General features: G+C 36.8%; 1 protein-coding gene across 2 annotated transcripts in view; it reads left to right on the forward strand.

Annotated features, from left to right (window-relative positions):
• Positions 1–22,272, forward strand: part of MATN2 (matrilin 2) — a 69,429-nt gene that overhangs the window by 40,522 nt on the left and 6,635 nt on the right. For both annotated transcript variants that reach the window (XM_051785199.1, XM_051785200.1), the window contains 16 exons: positions 3,073–3,195; positions 7,071–7,193; positions 8,837–8,959; positions 9,837–9,959; positions 10,128–10,250; positions 10,607–10,729; positions 10,820–10,942; positions 11,152–11,274; positions 14,233–14,355; positions 14,441–14,563; positions 14,654–14,776; positions 14,940–15,062; positions 15,528–15,650; positions 15,817–15,939; positions 17,624–18,037; positions 20,551–20,703. In XM_051785199.1, the coding sequence (XP_051641159.1) occupies positions 3,073–3,195; positions 7,071–7,193; positions 8,837–8,959; positions 9,837–9,959; positions 10,128–10,250; positions 10,607–10,729; positions 10,820–10,942; positions 11,152–11,274; positions 14,233–14,355; positions 14,441–14,563; positions 14,654–14,776; positions 14,940–15,062; positions 15,528–15,650; positions 15,817–15,939; positions 17,624–18,037; positions 20,551–20,703 (2,289 nt within the window). The remainder of the gene's footprint in view (positions 1–3,072; positions 3,196–7,070; positions 7,194–8,836; positions 8,960–9,836; positions 9,960–10,127; positions 10,251–10,606; positions 10,730–10,819; positions 10,943–11,151; positions 11,275–14,232; positions 14,356–14,440; positions 14,564–14,653; positions 14,777–14,939; positions 15,063–15,527; positions 15,651–15,816; positions 15,940–17,623; positions 18,038–20,550; positions 20,704–22,272) is intronic.

Consider the following 22,272-nt stretch of genomic DNA (forward strand, 5'->3'; position numbering starts at 1 on the left):
AGTCATCCTATGGATCTGTGTATATCCAGTTTCTCTAAGTGGTCTCTAACCAATGTTGCTAGCCCCTCTCCTTCTCAGACTACTGGTACATGTGGAAACCTGGGAAGAGGCTTTGTCTGTAAGAATTAGGAATTAAAAAGGGCATTTTTTTTCAGCCGTTTCTGTATTATTTGTCATTAGGTTGTTCCCTAAGTCAAAACACCAGTGTTTTCTATGACTTTCTTTTTGCTACCAGCATATTTGTAGGCTCCCTTCTTATTTCCTTCGGTGTACCTCAGTAATAAAAGGTTCAGCAAAGCTTTGTTTTTGTCCCAAAATATGTAACAAATGCTTTTATATTCCTCTTTTTTTCTTGGTCCTTTTTTTCTCCCTCTACTATTTTCCCTCTTTGTGGTTTTAGTTCACTGAGAAGCTTTTGCTCTTCTGAACAGATTTTCCAGTACAATGGGATGGTTTGTGCCTGAGGTCTTAGCAAGTTTTCTTTAAAAATCTAACTCTCCTGGTCATCTTTTCTCTTGTTGGCTCTTTCCCAGGGGACTCTTCCAACCAATTCCCTGAATAAGCTGAAATCTGAGCTTGTAAATTATGGAGTCAGAATTTTGCTATTTCACCTCCCAGCCTTCTGGATTGTGAACGCTGTCATCTCATGGTCACAGGACCAAGCCAAAAAGGAACACCACCCCTTGAGAATTCACATTAGGAAGTTGTCACCAAGTCTGCGCATAATCCTCCTGTGTTGCATGCACAACGTCTTACCCACTGTATCAAATCACTCAAGATGTGTGTCCTGAGCCTAAGCATAAATAAAACTTACATGCCACTTTACCTTAAACTTGCTATTTTCTGAGCCTTGCTAATAAATTAAAGCATGAATGAAAGAACTGTGATGCTCTTAATGCTGCAAAAGTCAAGATGGCATGAGAGCTCTTCAGAGCAAAAGTGTCCCCTAGACCCCAGGTGTTATGAGTCATACTGCTTTTAAGTCAGCATAAAAAACACAAAGAACCAAATTACATATCACTGGATTTAAAATGTTTATGACTTTAAAACTTCTAACATAAATTTCTACATGGTTTGCTTATGTACTAAATCTCAGGGATGATGGCCAGCTAGCCATGGCTTACACCCATGCCAGACTAGTTCTCTGCATCAGCAAGCAGGCCTAGGCCTGGGGTGCTGGCTCCAAAGATCTCGTGATTGTCTCAGAATCCTGGCTTTCCTTTCAAAAATAGAAAGTAAGCCCTTATGCTCATGGCTACAAAGAAAAGCTTGGAAATGTAAATGTTATCACTATGGTCATGCATATCTGACAAATGTTTTCTCTTGAAATTATTCCAAACTTCTCAGAATGAAACAAAAGGAATAAGGCTCAGGAAGACAGCCCTGCAGAGTGCTCTATGGCTGGAAGAGAGCAGCAAATTTGGTTGAGCAATGAGGCAGGTGGAGGTCATTAGAGCTAGTAACTATTAAGGGGACCTTTGCCACTCTTGCTGCTCCCCTCAAGAGGACAGATGACAGCTTCTGCTTGTATTTAGGAGCCGAGCCTGAGCCTTTTGCTCTTTAGGGAAGGTTTCTATTTGAGTTCTGGGTGGGTTCACATTATTTGTAGCTGGTAAAGGCTTTCTGTTACCATCCTTAATCTGGGTTGTGTTAATAAAGCCCTGTGAAGTGTGTTTTTAGCGTTCCCAACATGCTAGCCTCAAGGTTCCAAAAAAGGTAACACATACTTTTCAACTCTTGTGGTCATCTTCAGAATCGGTTATCCAGGAAAAGTCTGTCCTGCACACTTGAGTGAGTCAGGATTTTAGCAGGTAAATGAATCACAGCACTGAGTAGGTCCAGAAGGCATACAGCTATATTCCTCTGGTGCACACACATGGCTTTATGATTTCTGTCCCTTCAGTGTACTCTTGAACAAACTGTATTTTCTAACTATCTTTTTAGTAAAGAGAGATCTGCATGTTATGTATCTGTGTATGTGCATATGCTGTCGGAAAAAGCTTTGGTAAAGGAAATGTTCTATTAATATATGAAGTAATGTTCATAAATTATAAAGTAGTCTTCCTGAGTTTTCTTAGAAAACATTCTGCCTTGTTTTTCCTGAGAATGTGAGTGGTTTATTATTGCTAAGGACTTTCATCACATATAAAGGCTCAATTGCATTTACCTGCCATAAATACAAGGAAAACACAGTTCCTGCCTCAGAAAACCAGTTACCTACGGGAATACTAATTCATTAACTGTTGGTAATAATAAAACCCTCTTAGTTTTCAGGTTGTGTAACGAGGTGTTTGAAAGTGCCTGGATGTTTTTAAAAGTGTAATTTACTTAATTTGTGGCTTATTTATTTTTGGCAGTGCTGAGGGGTTAAAACCATTTTTCACTGGTATAAATTAATTAACTCTACTGATATAAATGATGGGCAGACACTGGATCTAAGTGAATGTCAGGTTCTTTAACTTCATCAGTAGTGATAAACACTATGTGGCAAATACCTCAGTGCTCAGTGCACAATTGGTTTCTTTTCTAAGGTACTTTGTACACATGGTAGCTGTTTCTAGACTGCTTGTCTTGTCTTCCATGAGCATTTCAAATGGAAGAATTATGAAGCAAGCACTCAGAGCTGTCAAAAACATCAATGCTCCTGATGGCCTGGTTGTCCTGCTTTGATCTAATGAGCAGCATGTTTGTGTGTTTGTTACAGATCAAATCTAGCTTGCTCTGGGTGAAATAGAGAGGCAGTTTTGATAAGGCAATGTATAAGGCGTAGTTGCAAAATGTTAAGAAATATTTAAGATTCTAACTTCTCTACTGCATGAAGTACTTGTGTTCTTGAATAATTCTTTGAAGTGTACATGTCAGGGGTACCTCAGTATAGCAGATATTTGGGAAAAAATAACATTTTGTTTTCGTTGTTTAAAACAATATGGTAAAAAGTCAGAATGATGCTTAAGGAAAAAAAAGGCTAAGGAAAAGAAAGTAAAGTAAATAATTTTTACCTAGTTTATTTCTAATTTTATTTACCTAGTTTATTTCTTATATTCCTCACTGACACAAATTTTTTCCATTTAGTACCAGACTATTGTGCTCTTCAGGACCATGGTTGTGAACAGGAATGTGTTAATACAGATGATTCCTATTTTTGTCAGTGCCAAGAAGGGTTTAGACTTAATCCAGATAAGAAAACATGCAAAAGTGAGTAATCGTTTGGACATAATAAAGTTTATCTTCTTTTATTTCTTAAACCTGCTGTGAATTGTTTCGCTTCTGAAAGGATGGAAGTTTTCTCTGTAATTAAGGTTGAAACAAATGTTTCTTTATAAACTTGAATTTTAACTGAGCCAGTCATGCTGGGGTAAATACACATTTTTGTTGTTTTGTAGACTGCTTTGTATATTAGACATTTTCTGAAGAGTTTTATGCAAACCTGAAGATTAATATAGGAACCAAAGTGCCTAAAAAAAAATAAGCTCATTACTTATTTGAAACTTTCAGACCTTGGCTTGTAGTGACACAAACAGCTTTTAAATTAAAAAAAAAAATCCCCTTGATCTGCCCAGTTGGTTTAGCCAAGGACAGATATATTTCATTAGCTTGGAAACATATTGGATAAGTAACATATCTATCAAAATCGTCTAAAAGTCACACGCGAACCCCCACAGCTTCCTAAAAATATTGTAAAAACAGCCTGAGCAATGTCAAGATTCTAAACCAAACACACATACTATTTCCTTTAAAAAGACTTCAGTGTTACAGATTTTCTTGAGTGGGGGCCTGGAATCACAGCAATTTTTTAATGTAATGTATTAAAGTTCAGGGAGAATATATTCAGCAAAATGAAATAGCTTGATCTGGTGACTTGGGTTTGGGGGAGGAAATTGTACTGCTGGTATTAAATGAATAATAAGCTTGCTTGGAGCAATCTAATGATATTTCTAGACACTCATAAAATGTATCTGGATTTGAAACTATTTTCTTTCATTCTTAAAGATGCATTCTTATGAAGCATTTTCGTCTGCACAGTGCTGTTTTTACAGCAATACATGCTATTCTGTTTTTTTACTATCTATATGGTATTTTAACATATTCAGGTTTTTATAGATTGAATAGCCTTGGCGAGCAAAACAACAGCATTGTGTAGAATATTTATTGCAAGGATGTAATTGCAAATTAAAGGCAAATTGTAATTCCCATTTGGGGTATTTTTCCTCAGGGGGCTTTGGCTTTGGCTGTAAATCTGGTGATGCTTCCAGGATTAAGCTCCTATTCCAAATCTTGTTATAACAAAGATCATGTTAGCTGAGCTTGTAAAATAAAGCAGCACATTTGCATATATGCCCTCTTCATAAATCAGGGAGAATAGATCAGTGGTGACTAGCACAGGCATTCCTCCTTCACCATGATATGTGACTTCTGATGACTACAGGAGGTCTGTGGGAGTCAAAGTGAAACCTTACATAGCCAACTATTTGCAATCTGCTCTCAGATCCTCTGCTCACTATCAGCTTTAGCAGGTATCCAAAGCACAGAATCCAGTATTGTTTAAGAAAAGTGGTTTTTTTCTAAGCCTCTTTACTTCAGAAACCCTTGTGGCTGGCTTCAATTCTTCACTGTTTTTCTCTTCACAGAAGTAAACTTCTATGCTCTAGATCAGCATGACTGTGAACACGAATGTGTTAACATGGAAGGGTAATTTGTATCATGTCATCCTGGATACACCCGACAGCACCATGGCAATACGTGCAGCAATGAGTTGTTCTCATGAACTGCAGTGACTAGTTTAGTGCAAGGGCAAGGTGTGAACAGAATGAGAAAATACTTCTGGGTCCCTCTTGAGATATTTCTGAGTCATGCAAACCTATGTTACTGTAAAGTCCACCACGAGCCAGGCCTGGTGACGTAATGCTATAGTGAGATCCTTGATCCAACAGCATCATTTTCTCCAAGCCAGCTAACTGGGAAAGTGTGTTCAGCCAATGTGTCTGACACAAAGGCAGTGCTTGCTGTTGAACATCTGTATCATTGTTGTGGGCTGTGTAAGCTGCAGCACACCTGGTGCTGCTATATGCTGACACGTGGAGATATGCAGAGACCTACCTCTTCTCTATGTTTACACCTTTGGTGATCTGTTCAGTAAAATGTCCTCTGTTCGTAAGAATGTTGCTAAATGGAGGATCAGTGTTGCCCCCCAAAAACCCAACAGCATTGCCCACATGACATCACCCAGTTTTTAGAAGATAGTTTTATTGCAGAGAGCCATTTTGCGTATCATCTAAAATATCAGCAGCATTTTTTCCTGATGTATGTATGACATACTTTTCCAAAGGGATACCCAGTCACTGAAATTTAAAAAAAAAAGTTGATAGGACAGGGAATAATTATTTTTAAATAAACTCTTTGTGATAAAGCCATATATAAGGTAACCTGAATGTCTTGCAAGACCTCAGAACTTTTTAGCAATTATAGTTTTAGACTATCTCAAGTTGAATATCTAAAAATTAATATGTTCCAAGACACTTGTTGTTTTTAAAAACAGTGGGCCTTTCCCGGTCCCTTCCCCTTCTTGTATTTTTTTTTACGCATGTAATAAAGCACATGTGATGACCAAATTTACAGTTATAATGATTTCTAAAACCTGGTAATTACCACCTTTGTGATTACTGCACTCTTTGAAGGAGTGTGTTACAATATTGTGCATGAGAACCCCAGGTATTTAAATGTTAAAAATTCGGTTAGTGTGGGTGTTTGTAAAAGACGGTGCCAAACAGATGCAATTTTTCACAGAGAATATGAGGATTTTATTTTTTTTTTCCACGTTTTTTGTGTACTCTGTGAAGTTACACAAGTCTCTTCATGATGATGTGAACTCTTGGAAAAAGGAGAATGTTCCAGCTGGAACTTGCTTTAGCTGGTAAAAGCTGACACCTCAGCTTCATCTGTTCAAGCCTACATTGTCTCTCTATGTAGGATGGTAAATCTGGACCAACTACTGCAAACTCGTTGCTTAGTTAAACAAACTAATAAACAGAAATATTTAGAATTAAGTGATTCTACATTAAGTGCAGATTTTTTTTTTATGTAAACAAATTGCTACAGACATGCCTGCTCACATCTGTAAATGATTTGTAAATGGAGACATGTGAGACTGTGTTTGAGGGAACTTCACTATTTTTGGTCAAGTTAAGATAAAGTGGTTTGAGCCTATGTAACTAAAAATAGCCATTAACAAACCAGTAATAAAATATTATGAGGAAGTTCAAAGTTTTTTTCCTAAAATCTCCTTTTCTATACTCACAGATTCAGCAAATTACATAGTATATCTGCAAGTGCACGTATCTCACCCTACTGCTTTGCTGTCCACTATATGAGACAATATATTTTTTAAACAAAATTCACACCTCTCTCTCCCTTACCCCACCTTTCAGCTTTCACACAACCAGTTGCATACAAGACTTCAAAGAAATATTCTATTTTATCTTACTTGGAATAGGAAAATCAAAGAAATGGAACTTGTTAAGACACTCTCACGCTCCTAATTTGTATCTGTGCCCCACTAGGCTTTAACTGCTTGAACCTTTTGGTAGGTTAAAGTTTTAAATTGGTGATTTCTCATCCTTTGAAAAAAGAATTTAATGTTTATTAAATAATCTGAAAGACATAATTTCTATTTCAAAAGTTACTAATATTCATACTTGCTGAGAAAATTTTATGGTGAACAAAAGAGTCTTGCTTTTTGAAGAAAGAAAGCATGATTCTGTGAGTAAGACCAGAATGGGCTTCAGGGTTCTCCCTTCACTCCACTTGGTGTTAGTTCAATCACACTGAGATTTTTGGCAAGGGAGATCTGTACTTCACCAAGTCTGTTACCTGCCAGGTGGGGTTGTTGTATTAATTTCACTTATGTGTTGTTAATTAACTCAGATTACTCAAATAGGCGGGAATACTTGCATACGTAAAAAGCTGTACTGATCTTTTTCCCTTACTCTGCAAAGGCATTGTGTACTACCTACAGTAGTTTATGTATCTAAGATGCCAATGTCTAAGATGTTCAATCATTAACACATCAATAGGAGTGGACCACTGTGCTGAAAGCAATCATGGATGTGAGCAACTGTGCCTAAATACTGATGACTCCTACGTCTGCCAGTGCTCTGAAGGGTTTGTCATCAATGAGGACCTAAAAACCTGCACACGTAAGTCTTGTGAGAATGCCCTTTATCTCAGCTCACCTGCCCTTTTTCTTGCAGTCAGGCAACACAGTTTTAAGATAAGTTAAACTGCATGTCCTCAGTCACAAAAATTATATAGAGAGAAGTGACACGAATCAGGAAAAGCAGTTTGCCTTTGTATTCAACATTATCTTTGCCTCCATACCAGCGCTTTTATCCCCATCCAAAACCTTGCTGGATTTTGCTTCTGTCTGCCACTGCAGCTCTCTAGAAAGCGGCAGACAGTAACACAAAAGAAGAATTAGTGTACCTGTAACAGCCATAGGGTCTACATTGAAACAATTTACCTAGACATTTATGTGTAGAACCACTGAAAATTGTGAAACAGACAAACTATAGAGTTTTATCAACTTGCAAATGGAAAATCCCTTTTCCTTTATAGTAAAAAGAGGTGATTTTTCATTCCTGAGTTAATTTCCTCCAGTTTGTACTTGGAGACCTATCAATGGCAGAGTTCGAGAAGCATTTGGACAACATTTTCAGGCACATGGTGTGACTCTTGGGGCTGTCCTGTGCAGGGCCAGGAGTTGGACTTTGATGGTCCTAGTGGGTCCCTTCCAACTCAAGATATTCTATGATTCTATGAAAATGGTGCTGTGACTTCTGGAATCTCTCTTGTGCAATGAAACTGAGCCCTTTTGAATAGCTCCTCTTCTTGCCAGCGTAACTCTCTCCTCATATATATTTAGGAAAGAGATTTGTCCTATTCCTGAGTTCTAAATGAGTTGTTGAAACCTCCTGAACGTTTTTAGGCTACCATGAAGAGAGTTTTGGCACTTTGCAATTTCCCGAATGAGCAGTTGAATGGAAGAGATTAGCATTTAATATATACCACTCCTAGTGGGAAAACAGGGGACCTTCTAGTGTCATATACACCGACATTAGTATCTTGAGAGAGCTGTGGGAACAACTGAATGGTAAACAAATCTATAGTCTGACAACTAATTACAAAAAAAAAATGAGTGTGTGTAGCCAATAGATAGTATCAAGTGCTGCCTGCAAGGTCCCAGGAGCCCTATGTCTTTATATTACAGAGAAGAAACACTTGGGAAATCTGAGATGTAAAGTGGACCATATTTGACAGTACTTGTTGTTTGCAATTCTTTGCAAAAGCTTGAATAGTCCAAACCAAATCCCACTGATGTCTGAGAGGTTTTCTGCTTGCTGCCACAGGGCCCGGGTCAGGTCCACAAGTGAGTTCTGGGGTCTGCCACCTTCACATCAGGCCATTTAGAGACTATTTAAAGAACGCTAACAAGATAGCTTTTATGTCTTTGCAAGTGTCTTGTATAAAATCATTGCCAAAGTGTTTTGTTTTGTTTTAATTCGCTTTCTAATTACTGAGACATGGACTCTGTTTAGCTATTTTAAGCATAGAAAAGTATAATTTCTCAACTCTGCTTAAAGCAAACAATGAAAAGTACATCACTAGGCCCTCTCACAGTTTATTGAAGCTATGTATATATTACAGATGAGAAACCGAATTATTGTTTAAGCAGATCAATGCATTTATATTTACTTGCTTATATGAAATGCAAATACTAGAGATGAAAAATAATTAATTCATTATTGGTTAAATTTTTTAATAATTTCAATTGCTCCTACAGGAGTTGACTATTGTGCTCTGAGTGATCATGGCTGTGAACATTTGTGTGTAAATGGTGACAGATCTTATACTTGTCAGTGTTTTGAAGGATACAGGCTTCGTAACGATGGGAAAACGTGTAAACGTAAGTTATTATTCAGCAACTCAGTTTAATATTACACACAGAAGAAATCTGTAAGGTGGGTTTGATTGCCTAAACATTGCAGTCCAATGTGATTTTTATATGTTCAAGGATTTCAAGAGGTCCTAATTTCACTTTTGGTGTCATATCATCTTTGTCTATATCTTGGAAATGCTAAGGCATCTGAAGTGGTACTGAATGTATAATTTTAGGCACCTGAATCATACCCCAAGTGTCTGTGCCATTTTAAAAAGTAGTCCTGAAATAGGACAGTTGTGGATTTTATTTTGAGATACTAATTGTATTTAAATTTTGAACATCTGCTTGCTCAATTATAGCTGAGGATTTTCCAGAACTTCACAGCAGGATCATAAATTCATCTTTCTCACTACCTAAAATGCCATATACACCAAACTTTTGTCATCCTGCTTTACAAAAAAAATTACAAACACCTTCCAAGCTTAAGCACAAAGAAAACAAAGACTAACTGTTTCAGCATTGCTGAAGATAAAAAGATGATGATAGAAAAATCAGTTTCTCACCAGAAAGTTTACTTACAATGTGGATATGGGATTTATGCTCCTTTGGAAATTGCAGTGTCTCACTAATCTGCAGACTAGGGATATGTGAAATTTCACAAACTCTAGAATTGGAACAATGCACTTTTCCTTAATAGTAAGTTTGTAAAATTAGCAGGACAAAGATGTATTTTTTGTTACAACAAAAAAAGACAACACGTGCTACAAATGATTTCAAGAATTGAGTTTGGTGTACTAGAAAGGATAAGAACATTCAGTAGATCACAATTGTAAGACTTTGAACAAACACAATTTGTCTGCCTTTGACAAACACAATTTTTTATATATTAAATTATTCCCAGGTAAAAATGTCTGCAAATCAGTCAACCATGGCTGTGAGCATATTTGTGTTAGTGCTGACAATTCCTACATCTGCAAGTGTCGTGAGGGATTTGTGTTGAGAGAAGATGGCAAGACGTGCAGAAGTGAGTGACCGATATCTACTGAACATTTTTGCGTGTGCATCAGGCAAGGAAAGAAAGGGGGTTTTCACTTCTTACTGGAAAGAAAAAAAAACAAAACTTACTTTTTGATATCTACATTTCTTTAACATATTTTTGTTTGAAACCTACATTTATATCAATCATTCCCAGGACGGGACATCTGCAAATCAGTCAGCCATGGCTGTGAGCATATTTGTGTCAGTGAAGATGACTCGTATGTTTGCAAGTGTCATGAAGGTTTTCTGCTGAGAGAAGATGGGAAAACATGCAGAAGTAAGTATTCTGATAATTACTCATAGACTTTGATCTACCGTATGTAGATCTGCAGAAGGCTTTGAACAAACACAGCAACAGGTTACTGTTAGAATATAGGAGTAGTATTGTTATACCTGCCAGAAGCTTGAAGAGACTCTGTGGATAAAAACAATGTATTTTAATAGCTGAACTGATAGACTAGAAGCAGAAAATACTCAAAATTTTTCAGGTATCAAGAGTTAAAAGCGTTTGCTGCCTAAATTTTTGTCCGTTTGTTCCAGTGATCTCAGTAGACCTAGTAAGAGCTGTTACTTCTCCCTGCATGATATATTGGCTATGGATGTGCTCTAACCTAATATCATCAATGTTCTCAGATAAAGACATCTGCAGTTCCGTTCACCATGGCTGTGAACACGTCTGTGTTAATGCTGATGAGTCGTACATCTGCCAGTGTTATGAGGGATTTGCACTAAGGGAAGATGGAAAAACATGTAGAAGTAAGTATCCTTACCTTTAAAGAAGATTTCCTTTATAATCTGTGCATTTGTAGACATGTTTTAAATATGGCAACCTTATTTTTTTGACAGATAAAGATGTTTGCAATTCTGTTGACCATGGCTGTGAGCATATTTGCGTGAATACTGATAGTTCATACATCTGCCAGTGCTATGAGGGTTTTATATTGAGGGATGATAAGAAAACATGTAAAAGTAAGTCATTTTATGTTACAATGTTTTTTTATATTCAGAGGTCTACTGAAGAAACATATTATTTAGAGGCAGGTCTTATAGGAGATTTTGCCTAACAAAGAGGAGAATAACCTCTTTATTTGCTAGGAGATTATTACTGTTAGTCTTTAAAGTTTTGAAAATGTTCCTATTTGTGAAACTGTAGTAAATAAAATCTAAATTATTCCTAGATAAGGACATCTGCAAATCAATCAGTCATGGCTGTGAACATCTTTGTGTTAACAATGACGATTCATACACTTGCCAATGCCATGATGGATTTGTACTAAGGCAAGATGGGAAAACATGCCGAAGTAAGTAGTTTATGAATAAAACAAGAAATTTCATTTTCCTTTTATTGTGATATTATTCACTGATTCATAGTGACCAGAATGGAATATTTTTCTCTATTTTTCATCAGACTTCTATGAAGTAAGTATTGTTTAAACAAAAGATACATTTCAGAAAATTGGCCAATTTTAAGATTTGAATGTAGTTTTAGAAATGTGAGCTTTGTTTCCAGATTAAGTATGTTGACTTTTAATCTTGAGCATAGGATGTTGCTGCACTTTAATGGGTTGAAGTTCTAATTGCCACTGGGTTGCTCTGAGTATATTCATGCGGATCATGACTTAACCCATTCCTTATGTTAACCTCTTAGAATATTCTTTTGTAAATGATAAGCAAACGAAACTCCTTCAGACTTTTTATATGTTTTCTAGTCTTTTTATAACTCTTTTCTTGCTCCCTTAAAGCCTCTGCTATTTATCAACATCCTTGTAGGGGCACCCCGGTGAAACAAGTTCTTCTAATAGGAGACAGAGCAGGGGCCAGGGTAGAGGAACAATAACCCACCTAATTCCTGTTTGAATCTAACTATCTTTTTTTATCTTTTATCTTTTTTTAATCTATCTTTTTTTATGACAAAAGATAATGTTACTCTCTGAACAAAATATTCTGCTAATATTTGTTTTCAGTTAGTTATCTACCAAGATCATAAGTTGTTTTAAGATTCTCAGTTATACAGGTGTCCCACGCCTTTGTTTCTAAATGCATAAGCTTAGTTCTGGCTATTTTAAAATACATATGTTTTTCTGTTATCCAGATTCCAAAAAGAATCATGTCTTCTAATATCAGCAGCTGCTCTATTTTTTTTTTTTTACCATTCTCTCAAAACTGGAGTAACTACAAAATTCATCAGTGATTATTTTGTAATTTCTTCTGGGCTGTCCATAAAAGTGTTAAGTAGAAGCGGAGTAGGGCAGATTCTTAGAAAAAAAGCCACTTGATGGTCTCCCAATTACAATTGATTCTGAAGGCCTTTCTAAGGCAGCATTAGTCCAAATAATGTTGATTCTATAGTCTGTTTCCTTAATCAAAATAAATGCCAAGACTTCTGCCTTTCTGACTGCTTCATTGTATGAACAGCATGAGCTTTATGAAACAGCTTCATCGTCAATTAAGAAAGATATTTATTTAGTTTTCCAGGATCTGTTTTTCCATAACACCAAGTTGATTGATATTAATGCCCTTTTTTTGGTTTTACTCTGAATCAAGTTCCACATTATCTATTCCATTATTTTAATGAAGATCATTGTCAAGCTGACAGGCTTACAATGAACTACTCATCCTTTTAAACGCTGGAACGATAGTATTTTTTTTCAGTGTGCATCCAAGGTGTTCTTCAGGCAGCTCTTTTACACCTATTTGCTGCAAATTACCTGTAGTTACTGGTTCAAAAATGTGTGTGTGTGTTCACTGTGTGCTGTGTGACCTAAATCTGAGCTGATGGAACTCTTCACTCCAACAATACCATCAGTAGTCTCTTTCATAAGTTCAGATCTGAATACATAAAATTTTTAACATTTCTGCGTTGATTGGCAATTCTACCATTTCTGTCTATTAATTAAAAATACATTGTTAGAATGCTTTTTGTTCCTAATAATATTTAAATAACATACTCGTACTACCCTTTATTTGGTTGGCCATGCACCCCCTTGTCCTTTTTATTTCAGTGTTTTCAAATTCCTAATATTTTCACGTTCAGTAAATACTGTGAATGTTCTTTCCTCCAGTCATTATTCAAATCTTACAGCTGTCTTCAACCTCGATTTCTAAATTTTTTAACTACTCTGGCATTCTTTTCCAATTGTGAGACTTTATTTTTGGGGAATGTCTAGTAAAATCATTGCAATCATTGACTTTTTTTACTACTATTATTATTATTTCCCACCCACCCCCTGCCCCCTCAGATCCCAAAATAGTCTGGCTCATATTTGCTTTCAGCTGTGTAAAATTCATCCTTTTGAAGTAATAGCCATATCTGTTGCTGGTTTGGTTTTGTTTCTGTTTATAAACAAGAAATGGGTCTAAGTTGCACACAGCTATGTATAAGCAGATGCTAATTTTTATTTACATTATAATTTCTTTTTTATTCACTATGATGGAATCTAGTTTAGATTGCCATGTCTTAAATGTAATTTGTGTTGAGTTAGAAGGTTGTCTTATGTAGTAGTTTTTGGAACATAAGGTTTTCTTCACTATGTATTAAAACTGAAGAGTCAATTTGAACTTGTCTGTCAGTATTGTTCCACTTTTTATGTAAAGGTAGTTCTCCATTAGAAATTGAGAATATTTTCTTCTGTGTCGCAGTGAAAAAGAAACAGAGAATGCTGATAGATGGCTCCACTTTCTTCTATACTTTTCCCCCATCTATCCTTCTTGAAGAGGTTTTAACCCACTGGTTTAACATTGAAGTCATATGAGTCCTCCTATCAATTCTCAGCAATACCAGTTAGATTTTATTTATTGTCTCAAATAAGTAATTCCTATTCTTTATGGTGTTTTTTTATGCAGACTCTTGGCACTGATGTAAGGATGTTAAAGAATTATTGTTAAATCATGTCCTGTGGTGTTTTTCCTAATTTCGTTATCCCAATATGAATTTGTGCTAAATGACTGTACTAAATTATTCCCTCCTTTCACTCTTACTGCTCTTAATGTAAAGTCCTCCTCCTTAATCTAGTCAGATTAATCCTAAAATGATTTACTGTTAGTTGAAGGCCATCCAAACCATGCAGTTCTTTTTGCTCAGATGGTAAAGAACTCATGCTTGATGTAAGCTAAGCTATCCGTCATTTAACTAACCAGAGATTTGCTTTCAGTTTGGAGACTTGCTTCCATTTGCTCAAGGGATTACCTTCACAGTATTTGTATTTATAAAAAAAAGTTTAACTAGCAAACCACATTAAATATTATCTAACTATTCCCAGGCAAGGATATTTGCAAATCAGTCAACCACGGCTGTGAACATGAGTGTGTTAATGCTGGTGATTCGTTCGTTTGTAAGTGTCAGGAGGGATTCCTGCTAAGAGAAGATGGAAAAACTTGCGAAAGTAAGTAGTCTGATACTTACCAGCATCTGTAGCTCATGCTTGTGTAGAAATGCATTAAGCAGCAAAAGCTGTCATCTGCTTTCAGATAAAGATCTTTGCAAATCAGTCAACCATGGATGTGAACATGATTGTGTTAGTTCTGGTGATTCGTATATCTGCAAATGCCACGATGGGTTCCTACTCAGACATGATGGGAAAACCTGCAGAAGTAAGTAGCATGAGAACGTAGTTTGATGAATTACACATATAATCAAGGCCTCTGCTGATGTATGCTGACTACCAGCTCTCCTGTTTGCAGACAGGGATGTTTGCAGCTCGGTTGACCATGGCTGTGAACAAGTTTGTGTGAATACTGAAGATTCCTACATCTGCCAGTGTCGTGAAAAATTCATACTGAAGGAGGATGGAAAGACATGTAGATGTGAGTAGGCTGAGCATAAAAGTATGTTTTTATTTGAGGCTTTCAAGTGTTGTGGCTCTGAGTGTTTGCACACGTGTATGTTTGTGATTTCCAACTATTTGGGCTGGTTAAAAAACCCAGCCTTAATGAGCCTCACCTCACAAACCCCATCCACTCTTCTCAGATAAAGATGTTTGCAACTCAGTTGACCACGGCTGTGAACAAATTTGTGTTAATACTGATGATTCCTATGTCTGCAAGTGTCATGATGAATTCATACTGAGGGAAGATGGAAAAACCTGCAGGAGTAAGTTATTTAATCTGTGGTTTGTACTTTTTGATCTGTTACTGAAACACACTATGCAACAGTAGTGTCTTATTTGTGTCTTTTATACAGAATCAACTTCATGGAAGTGAGCTTCTTCATAGAAAATTATTGCCATAATTATTATTTTGTGAAAGTTATTTACTTAGCTAACTGTGCTAAATACAGTTTTCATTATTCCAAGCTAAAAATGTCTGCAAAACAGTCAACCATGGTTGTGAACATGTCTGTGTTCCAACTGACGATTCATACATGTGTCAGTGTCACAAGGGATTTATATTGAGGCAAGACAGAAAAACGTGCAGGAGTGAGTAGCTGAAACTTTTATGGGGAATCTGTTTTCCAGTCATAAAAGAAATAACAGACTTAATTTCACTCAAAGCTTGTTCATGCCAGTTTTGCATTTAAAAAGTGGTCTAATAAGGAAATTCTCTTAACAATTCTCAGATAAAGATGTGTGTCAATCTATTGACCATGGCTGTGAACATGTGTGCATTAATAATAACAATTCATACAGCTGTCAGTGCCATGAGGGTTTTGTCCTGCGACAAGATGGGAAAACATGTCGAGGTAAGTAACTAATCGTGTCTGTCAATCACTCTCCCCTGGCATTGCTACGGAAACAAACTAAGATGTTATATTCCTTTGTCATATGTTCTTCAAATATTATGTATGGAGTCTCTGAATTTATAAATGTGTTAAATGGAATACAGATAAATATTTCAATTTTTCCTAGATAAAGATGTCTGCAAATCAGTTGACCATGGTTGTGAACATACCTGTGTTAATAATGATGATTCATATATCTGCAAATGCCAGGAGGGATATGTACTAAAAGACGATCAGAAAACATGCAGAAGTAAGTACATTTTATTTAGAAAGCATTTGTTTATTTGATTTCTAAAATTAACTGACCTCACTTCAAAAAAATCATAGAATCATAGAATGGCCTGAGTTGGAAGGAACCTTTAAGATCACATAGTTCCAACCCCCCTGCCATGAGCAGGGACACCTTCCACTAGACCAGGCTCCTCCAAGCCCCATCCAGCCTGGCCTTGTACGCTGCCACAACTCACTTCAAACATGAAATAATATTTGAAAGCCCAAAGCATATATGTGTGGTGGGAAGTGTTGCAAACAATTAACTTGATGCTCTCATAAGCGAAACGCTATCACATTGGAACAGTTGTTTTGGTATAGCATCAAGTACAATTATAATTATTTCAAAACATCAGCAAAAAAAGCCAAAATAGAATCTTATTAACAAGGAATGTGAACTTTAATCAGATTCATATAGTGTATCTTTTATCTTTATATACTGTATTTTAAAATACCATTAATTCTATTTGCTTGTCTTCCAACATGATATGCATTTATCTCATCTCTTAATACTTGGAGGAGAAATTCTTTTAGTGGAATACAGTAAAAAATATTTATTCTGCTAAAAATGGATGCCTTAGTCGAGGAGACTACGATTACCAAAATAATGGTATCCTGTCCATGGCTGTTCTTACTCCTAACTAAAACCATGCACCATGAACTGCTGATCTATCTTGACTTACACAATGATATTGAGGTGGTTCTGATATTCATATAAGTTGCATTTGCATCACCTTAGTATGTGTAAGGCATCTTTTTCTCAGATGACTGCAGAAATGAATGCTTGGGCAGTTTTAAAATAGATATTTTCTAGAAAGTAAAGTCCAAGCTTTAAAGCTGAAAATTCCTTATTCCTTCATTGACTTGGTAACAGACATCTCCAGTAATTTTGGCTGTCAGAGTAATTTCTGCTGCACAATACTCTTTTGTATGGTGCTTTCAGCGTTCTTCCTATACAAAGCTCTGAAATGAGTCGAGGTCAAAGTTTATTTCATCCAGACCAAGAAGCAAATCTTACATTCCTTAGTATGGAAAATTCTACTTGGAAGCTCCATTGATCAAATAGGAACTAAGCATCTCTGCAGCTAGCCCTTGCACAAAGCACAGTAGTCTATGCCTGCTGAAACTGCTTTGATTTTTGCATGTGCGCTTGCCAAAAAGTACAAGAACTCCAAATTTGTCAGTCTTCTGACAAACTCCCAGCTTTAATGGATAAACCAAAAAGGTTAATTGCAATAATACATTAGCCTTCTAATTACAAGACTGTTAGGCAGTTACAAGCAAAAAAACCCTTATCTAACCAATTCTCTCACCTATAGTTTTTTAACTATTTTTTAACTTCTGCAGTACAAATTCAACTTCAGTAATTCTCTTCCACGTCTCTCAGTGCTGCTCATCTACACAAATGCAAAGTTAGCATATGGCTTATCCCTGGAAGAAAATTGTGGCAACTCTGTCTCTATATCCTAGTTATGTTCTTCAGTTCTCTCCACTTAATAGTCATTCTTAAAACACATCTTCAGACATACTGGCAAAATTGGACGAGCCAGAACAGGGTACTTTAGATGATCTCTTGAGTTCATGCAGTCCCTGGGTATCTAGATCCCTTTCCTAGCTTTGTGGATTTTTTTCGTGGTCTGAACACTCTCCTGCTCATTTCACAGGATGCACTGAAGGCCCAATTGACCTGATGTTTGTGATTGATGGATCAAAAAGTCTCGGAGAGGATAATTTTGAAATTGTAAAACAATTTGTCTCAGGAATTTTGGATACACTTGAGATTTCACCCAAGGCTGCTCGAGTCGGTCTGCTTCAGTATTCCACGGAGGTTCGCACAGAGTTTACATTAAGGCAGTTCAGCTCAGCCAAGGACATGAAGAAAGCTGTATCACAAATGAAGTACATGGGGAGAGGGTCCATGACAGGACTGGCACTGAGGCAAATGTCTGAGAGAAGCTTCACAGAAGCAGAAGGAGCAAGACCACTTTCAGCCAATGTCCCTCGAATCTCCATTGTGTTTACAGATGGACGAGCCCAAGATGAAGTCTCTGAGTGGGCTACTAGAGCAAAGCAAAATGGTAAGTGGAAATGTTTTTGATATTTAATTCTTAAAGGCAAATACTGTTAGAAATAAGATGTAGTAATGGTTTGGGTGTGCTACAGTATGTGCTAATCAAGAGAGCATCTGCCATAGGAGTGTAGCTGGTACAGTGACCATTGAATCTTTGGTGTTCTCAAGAGCCTTTGCTGCCAGGCATGTGTGTAATCCCTGGAGTGGGACCCACAGTAAGTGTCTCACCACTGGGGTTCTGCACCATGCCCAGGCAGTGCCATGCAGTGCCCTGAACATACCCACTGAGGGTGGACATTTGATACACTGGGAACACTGAGAACTTCATAAAAAATTCTAAGAAAACAATAAAAAAAACCCCAAGCCCCAAGCTGTCTTCAAAATACAGAAATCTATCTTCATGAGAAATACTATGGTAATAATTGGCTATGTTATATTTTTGTTTGCAGAATATATTCTATATTTTGAACCAATTTTGTAATGCTGATGGTGTTCTGGAAGAAAGATGGGTTCTCTTTTCAAAAGGATATAGCTGTCGTGCTGTCTATCTTTTTGTTTCTACATACCTTGTCAGGTGATATGCTGAAATGTGACTGAAAACCAGTGATTTTTAATTTCTAATATGACTGTGGAGAAATTCATCCTCTAGGACACCTGTACTACAAATCAGAAACTTTTAATCTGTTTAGCAGAGTCAACTGAAAATTTTCAAAAGTTTTCAAGAAAGTAAACAATCCCTTTCTTCTTTGCAAAACTTTTTTTTTTTTAATGTGAAACTGCTTTAAAAACCATGGCTGATGGCCTACAGCTCAGAGAAAATAGACAGACTTTAAAAGATTCTGCACATCTTTTTTTCGGTTCTTGTTTTACTGACACAATACATCACTCAGAATTTGATATATGATTAGTGTAGCATTGATCAGGACTGATACCTCTCTGCAAGGAGAAAATGCCCAAGGATATGAGAAGAGTATGTGCTAACAAGTATGCCATTACAATGGGTAAATAAACAAAGTGCATCTTAAAATAGTTTTTTCAAAAAACAATATTTATAGGCTAACTGGTGAGATGTGTGACACTACATGGATGATTTAAAGAAGAAGGAAAGAAGTACAAGCTGACCTTCTTACTTGCTCAATGAAATGTCAGCTCTGGGCTGCTTACACTGATACTGTAATGCTACAAGCCAAACTCATCCCCTGGGTAATTGCAGCATAGGCGATGTAGTAATGCTGAATATGAACCTGACCTTGAATACTTAATCACTGATACCTCCAAGTCTTTAAAAAAACCCCAAATCTCAGCATGACTGCTGCATTCATCGAATTGGATCCGTTTCTGATGAACATTTGACTTTCCTGGCTAAAGTGCAATGGTAGGCAGATTCATGAAGAAAAGCAAGGAGATGCTTGTATTAAATGTTAAAAGCTTGGAAAATCATATTGTGTTATGTTATCAGGCCCATGATTCTTCAGCAAAAAGGTTAAAGTTGCAATTCCGTGAGTGTGCAGCAGTTATTACCCCATGATAATAAAGATATCAAATCTCCTCATCCCAAGTTTTATCTGAAACCAACCAGCTGAAAAGGCAGCTTCTGCTCTTGAATCATATAAAAGAGCTATGAAGCTCATAGCAGTACTGTGAATCACAAATCAGTAGTGGTGGTTCACACTTCCTAAGCTAGAACTGATGTAAAGGAAAATGTTGTATCAAATCATATATTCATGAGAATAGAAAAATAACTGCTGAAAAAAAGGATATTGAAGATCACTATATCTTGTACACATTGCTTGTTTAAAATCTGTATGAGTCCACTTCCTCTGTCTCTGCTTTCAGAGTTAAGAAAACTACAAATCTTCATTTACTTTCTCCATAGCATCTCTGCTGGGGAAATACTTATCCTGAGCATCCCTGTTGTAAGGCTCTTTCTTTCCTAGCCCCACAAATCATTTGTTTTCCCATTCTTACCCTCCTAAGTGGGCCTCCCAGCCTGCTAATGCCCTCAGAGTGCAAGAATCTAGTCTGAATATGGTCTGAGGATTTCCATGAAACACTTTAGTATTTTTTTAAAAAATACTGCCATCTTTCAGGATTCTGACCCATTTTCTAGTATGTAACAGGTCTTCTTTCCACCCAATAATTAGCTGTATTGGACATATCCTACATACACAGACACACACAAACCAGGGACTTTCAGTGCAATTGTGAGGGTGAATTATGTGATCCTCTTGGATGTTTTGCAATAACTCTTTCTGGGGCTATTTAGTATCAGTAGTGCCAGGCAACTGTCATCTCTTTAACTTAAAAGCTATATGTCAAATTACAGCAAACAAGTGAGTTTCTACAAATCTCTCAGTAACTAAAGCATATTAAGCCTCTTCAACACTGATGTTGAAGTTACACAGCATATACCTTTCTTGTGCTCTCCCTTTCTCTCATATCCTTCCTTTCACAGAGGAACAAGTACTTAGAATTAGAACTGCTGAAGTAATAATTATGTGCAACTTCTTTTGAATCCAGGTATAATCATCTATGCAATTGGAATAGGAAAAGCAATTGAGGAAGAACTGCTGGAAATTGCTTCTGAGCCATCATATAAACATCTCTTCTATGCTGAGGATTTCACAGCTTTGGAGGACATAAGTGAAGAGCTAAGAGCCCAAATCTGTGAAGGTAACAAAATTCTACTTTCCTTGAGATAGCAAAGGAGCGAATGCTACAGGTGTTTTCCTTTTTAGATTTTTCTTTCCTTTAATATGTGAGGAATATATATTGTTGATCTATCACTGGGTAAAGGTATATAGAAATTATCTTTCCTTTATTTTCATAAAGGTTGCATTAAATGTAGACTTCTATGCCCAGAAGAATCAATTGCTCCTTCCCTTTTCTATTTCTGCAGTAATGCAATGAACCCCACCCCACCAAAGAAGCCTGACCTACTTCATTAGGAATGTAGGAAAATAATCAGGGATTCGTAATACCTTAATGAGAATTAAAAAAAATATTCTTAAGACCAGTGGCAAAAACCTAAACCACAGCAAATAAATCATCAAGACCTGTTGTGCCTATTTATAGAAGACTAAAAATAATTCACTGAGTATACATTCACAGCTACAAAGAGTGGATTTCAGTTGTGTGTAAGCTCCAAGTTTTGCTCCACAAATGTGGACTGTTTGTTCCAGAAAGCACCCTTCTTCACTCTGGCACAAACAGCCTCTGTATTACCTTTCCCAGCTGAAGAGGAAGGGGAATGTGAGCTGGGGCGAAAGCTGTTCAGCCAGGGAGAGGACAGCCCATCTCTCCCACTCACATGTTCCCAAGACTCATTAGTATTTCTACATTCAAACTGGTACCTGAAGCAAAGTCTAGAAAGAACACTAGGAATAGTATTAGTCATAGGAGAATTGTGCAAGATAATTTAATTTTACTAGCTTTTACTTGGTTGTTTTTCTTGGAACTAAATGCAAGTAGGTTTTGCCTTCTTTTTCATTAACATTACTGTGTAAAATTGGCTGCAGCACATTTCTTCCTCATACAGATGTCAAGGAAGAATCTGTTAAAAAAAATTTGAGGATGTTTCCTAGCTTGTACGCTCTCTGTCTTTCAGTCCTAAGTCCTAGTTCCATCTTTCTGAAATACTAAATACTATGATAGCATGAAATCAAGTCAGTTCAGTTAACCTTCCTATTAGGCAAATAATCTGCTGATGACAGCATGTCATCTTAAAAACCCATGGAGATGCCAAAGCCAAAACTACCTGGCAACCAGGATAATAATTCCCACTCATTAGCAAACCCCAGTATAATAATTCTCATTCATTAACAAGCCCCAGAGCTCAGTGATGGAAATGCATTCTTCAGGTATCCACACCGGTGGTTAGCAACCACAATTTTTTTTTCTTTTATTACTTTATGAAAAAAATAAGTAAATCCTGCCCCTTTGTGGCAGTTTCTAGTCTGCATCTCTAGTAACTGCCTTAGCTTCTGTCCTACTCCTCCTCTCTCATAACAGGCAATGAATGCCTCACACCTGTGAGCTGAGGACTCACCCAGCCTTGTTTTTCCGGACACTCCAGGACTAGCTATTGCTCATCAACTCACTCCACCAGGAATTCAGCCTCCAAGTCTGTTACTTAAGCTAAAAGTTTTGGGATGTTTTTTCCCCTTCTGTTTTTACAGCCTAATTTCCCCCCTCCTTTGCAACAGCAATAACTTTATTTTTACTCCAACCTTGGTCCTTAGT

The sequence above is a fragment of the Manacus candei genome, unplaced genomic scaffold, assembly GCF_025592945.1.
Source record: "Manacus candei isolate 608988 ecotype Guabito, Panama unplaced genomic scaffold, ASM2559294v1 h1tg000019l, whole genome shotgun sequence".
Lineage (NCBI taxonomy): Eukaryota > Metazoa > Chordata > Aves > Passeriformes > Pipridae > Manacus > Manacus candei.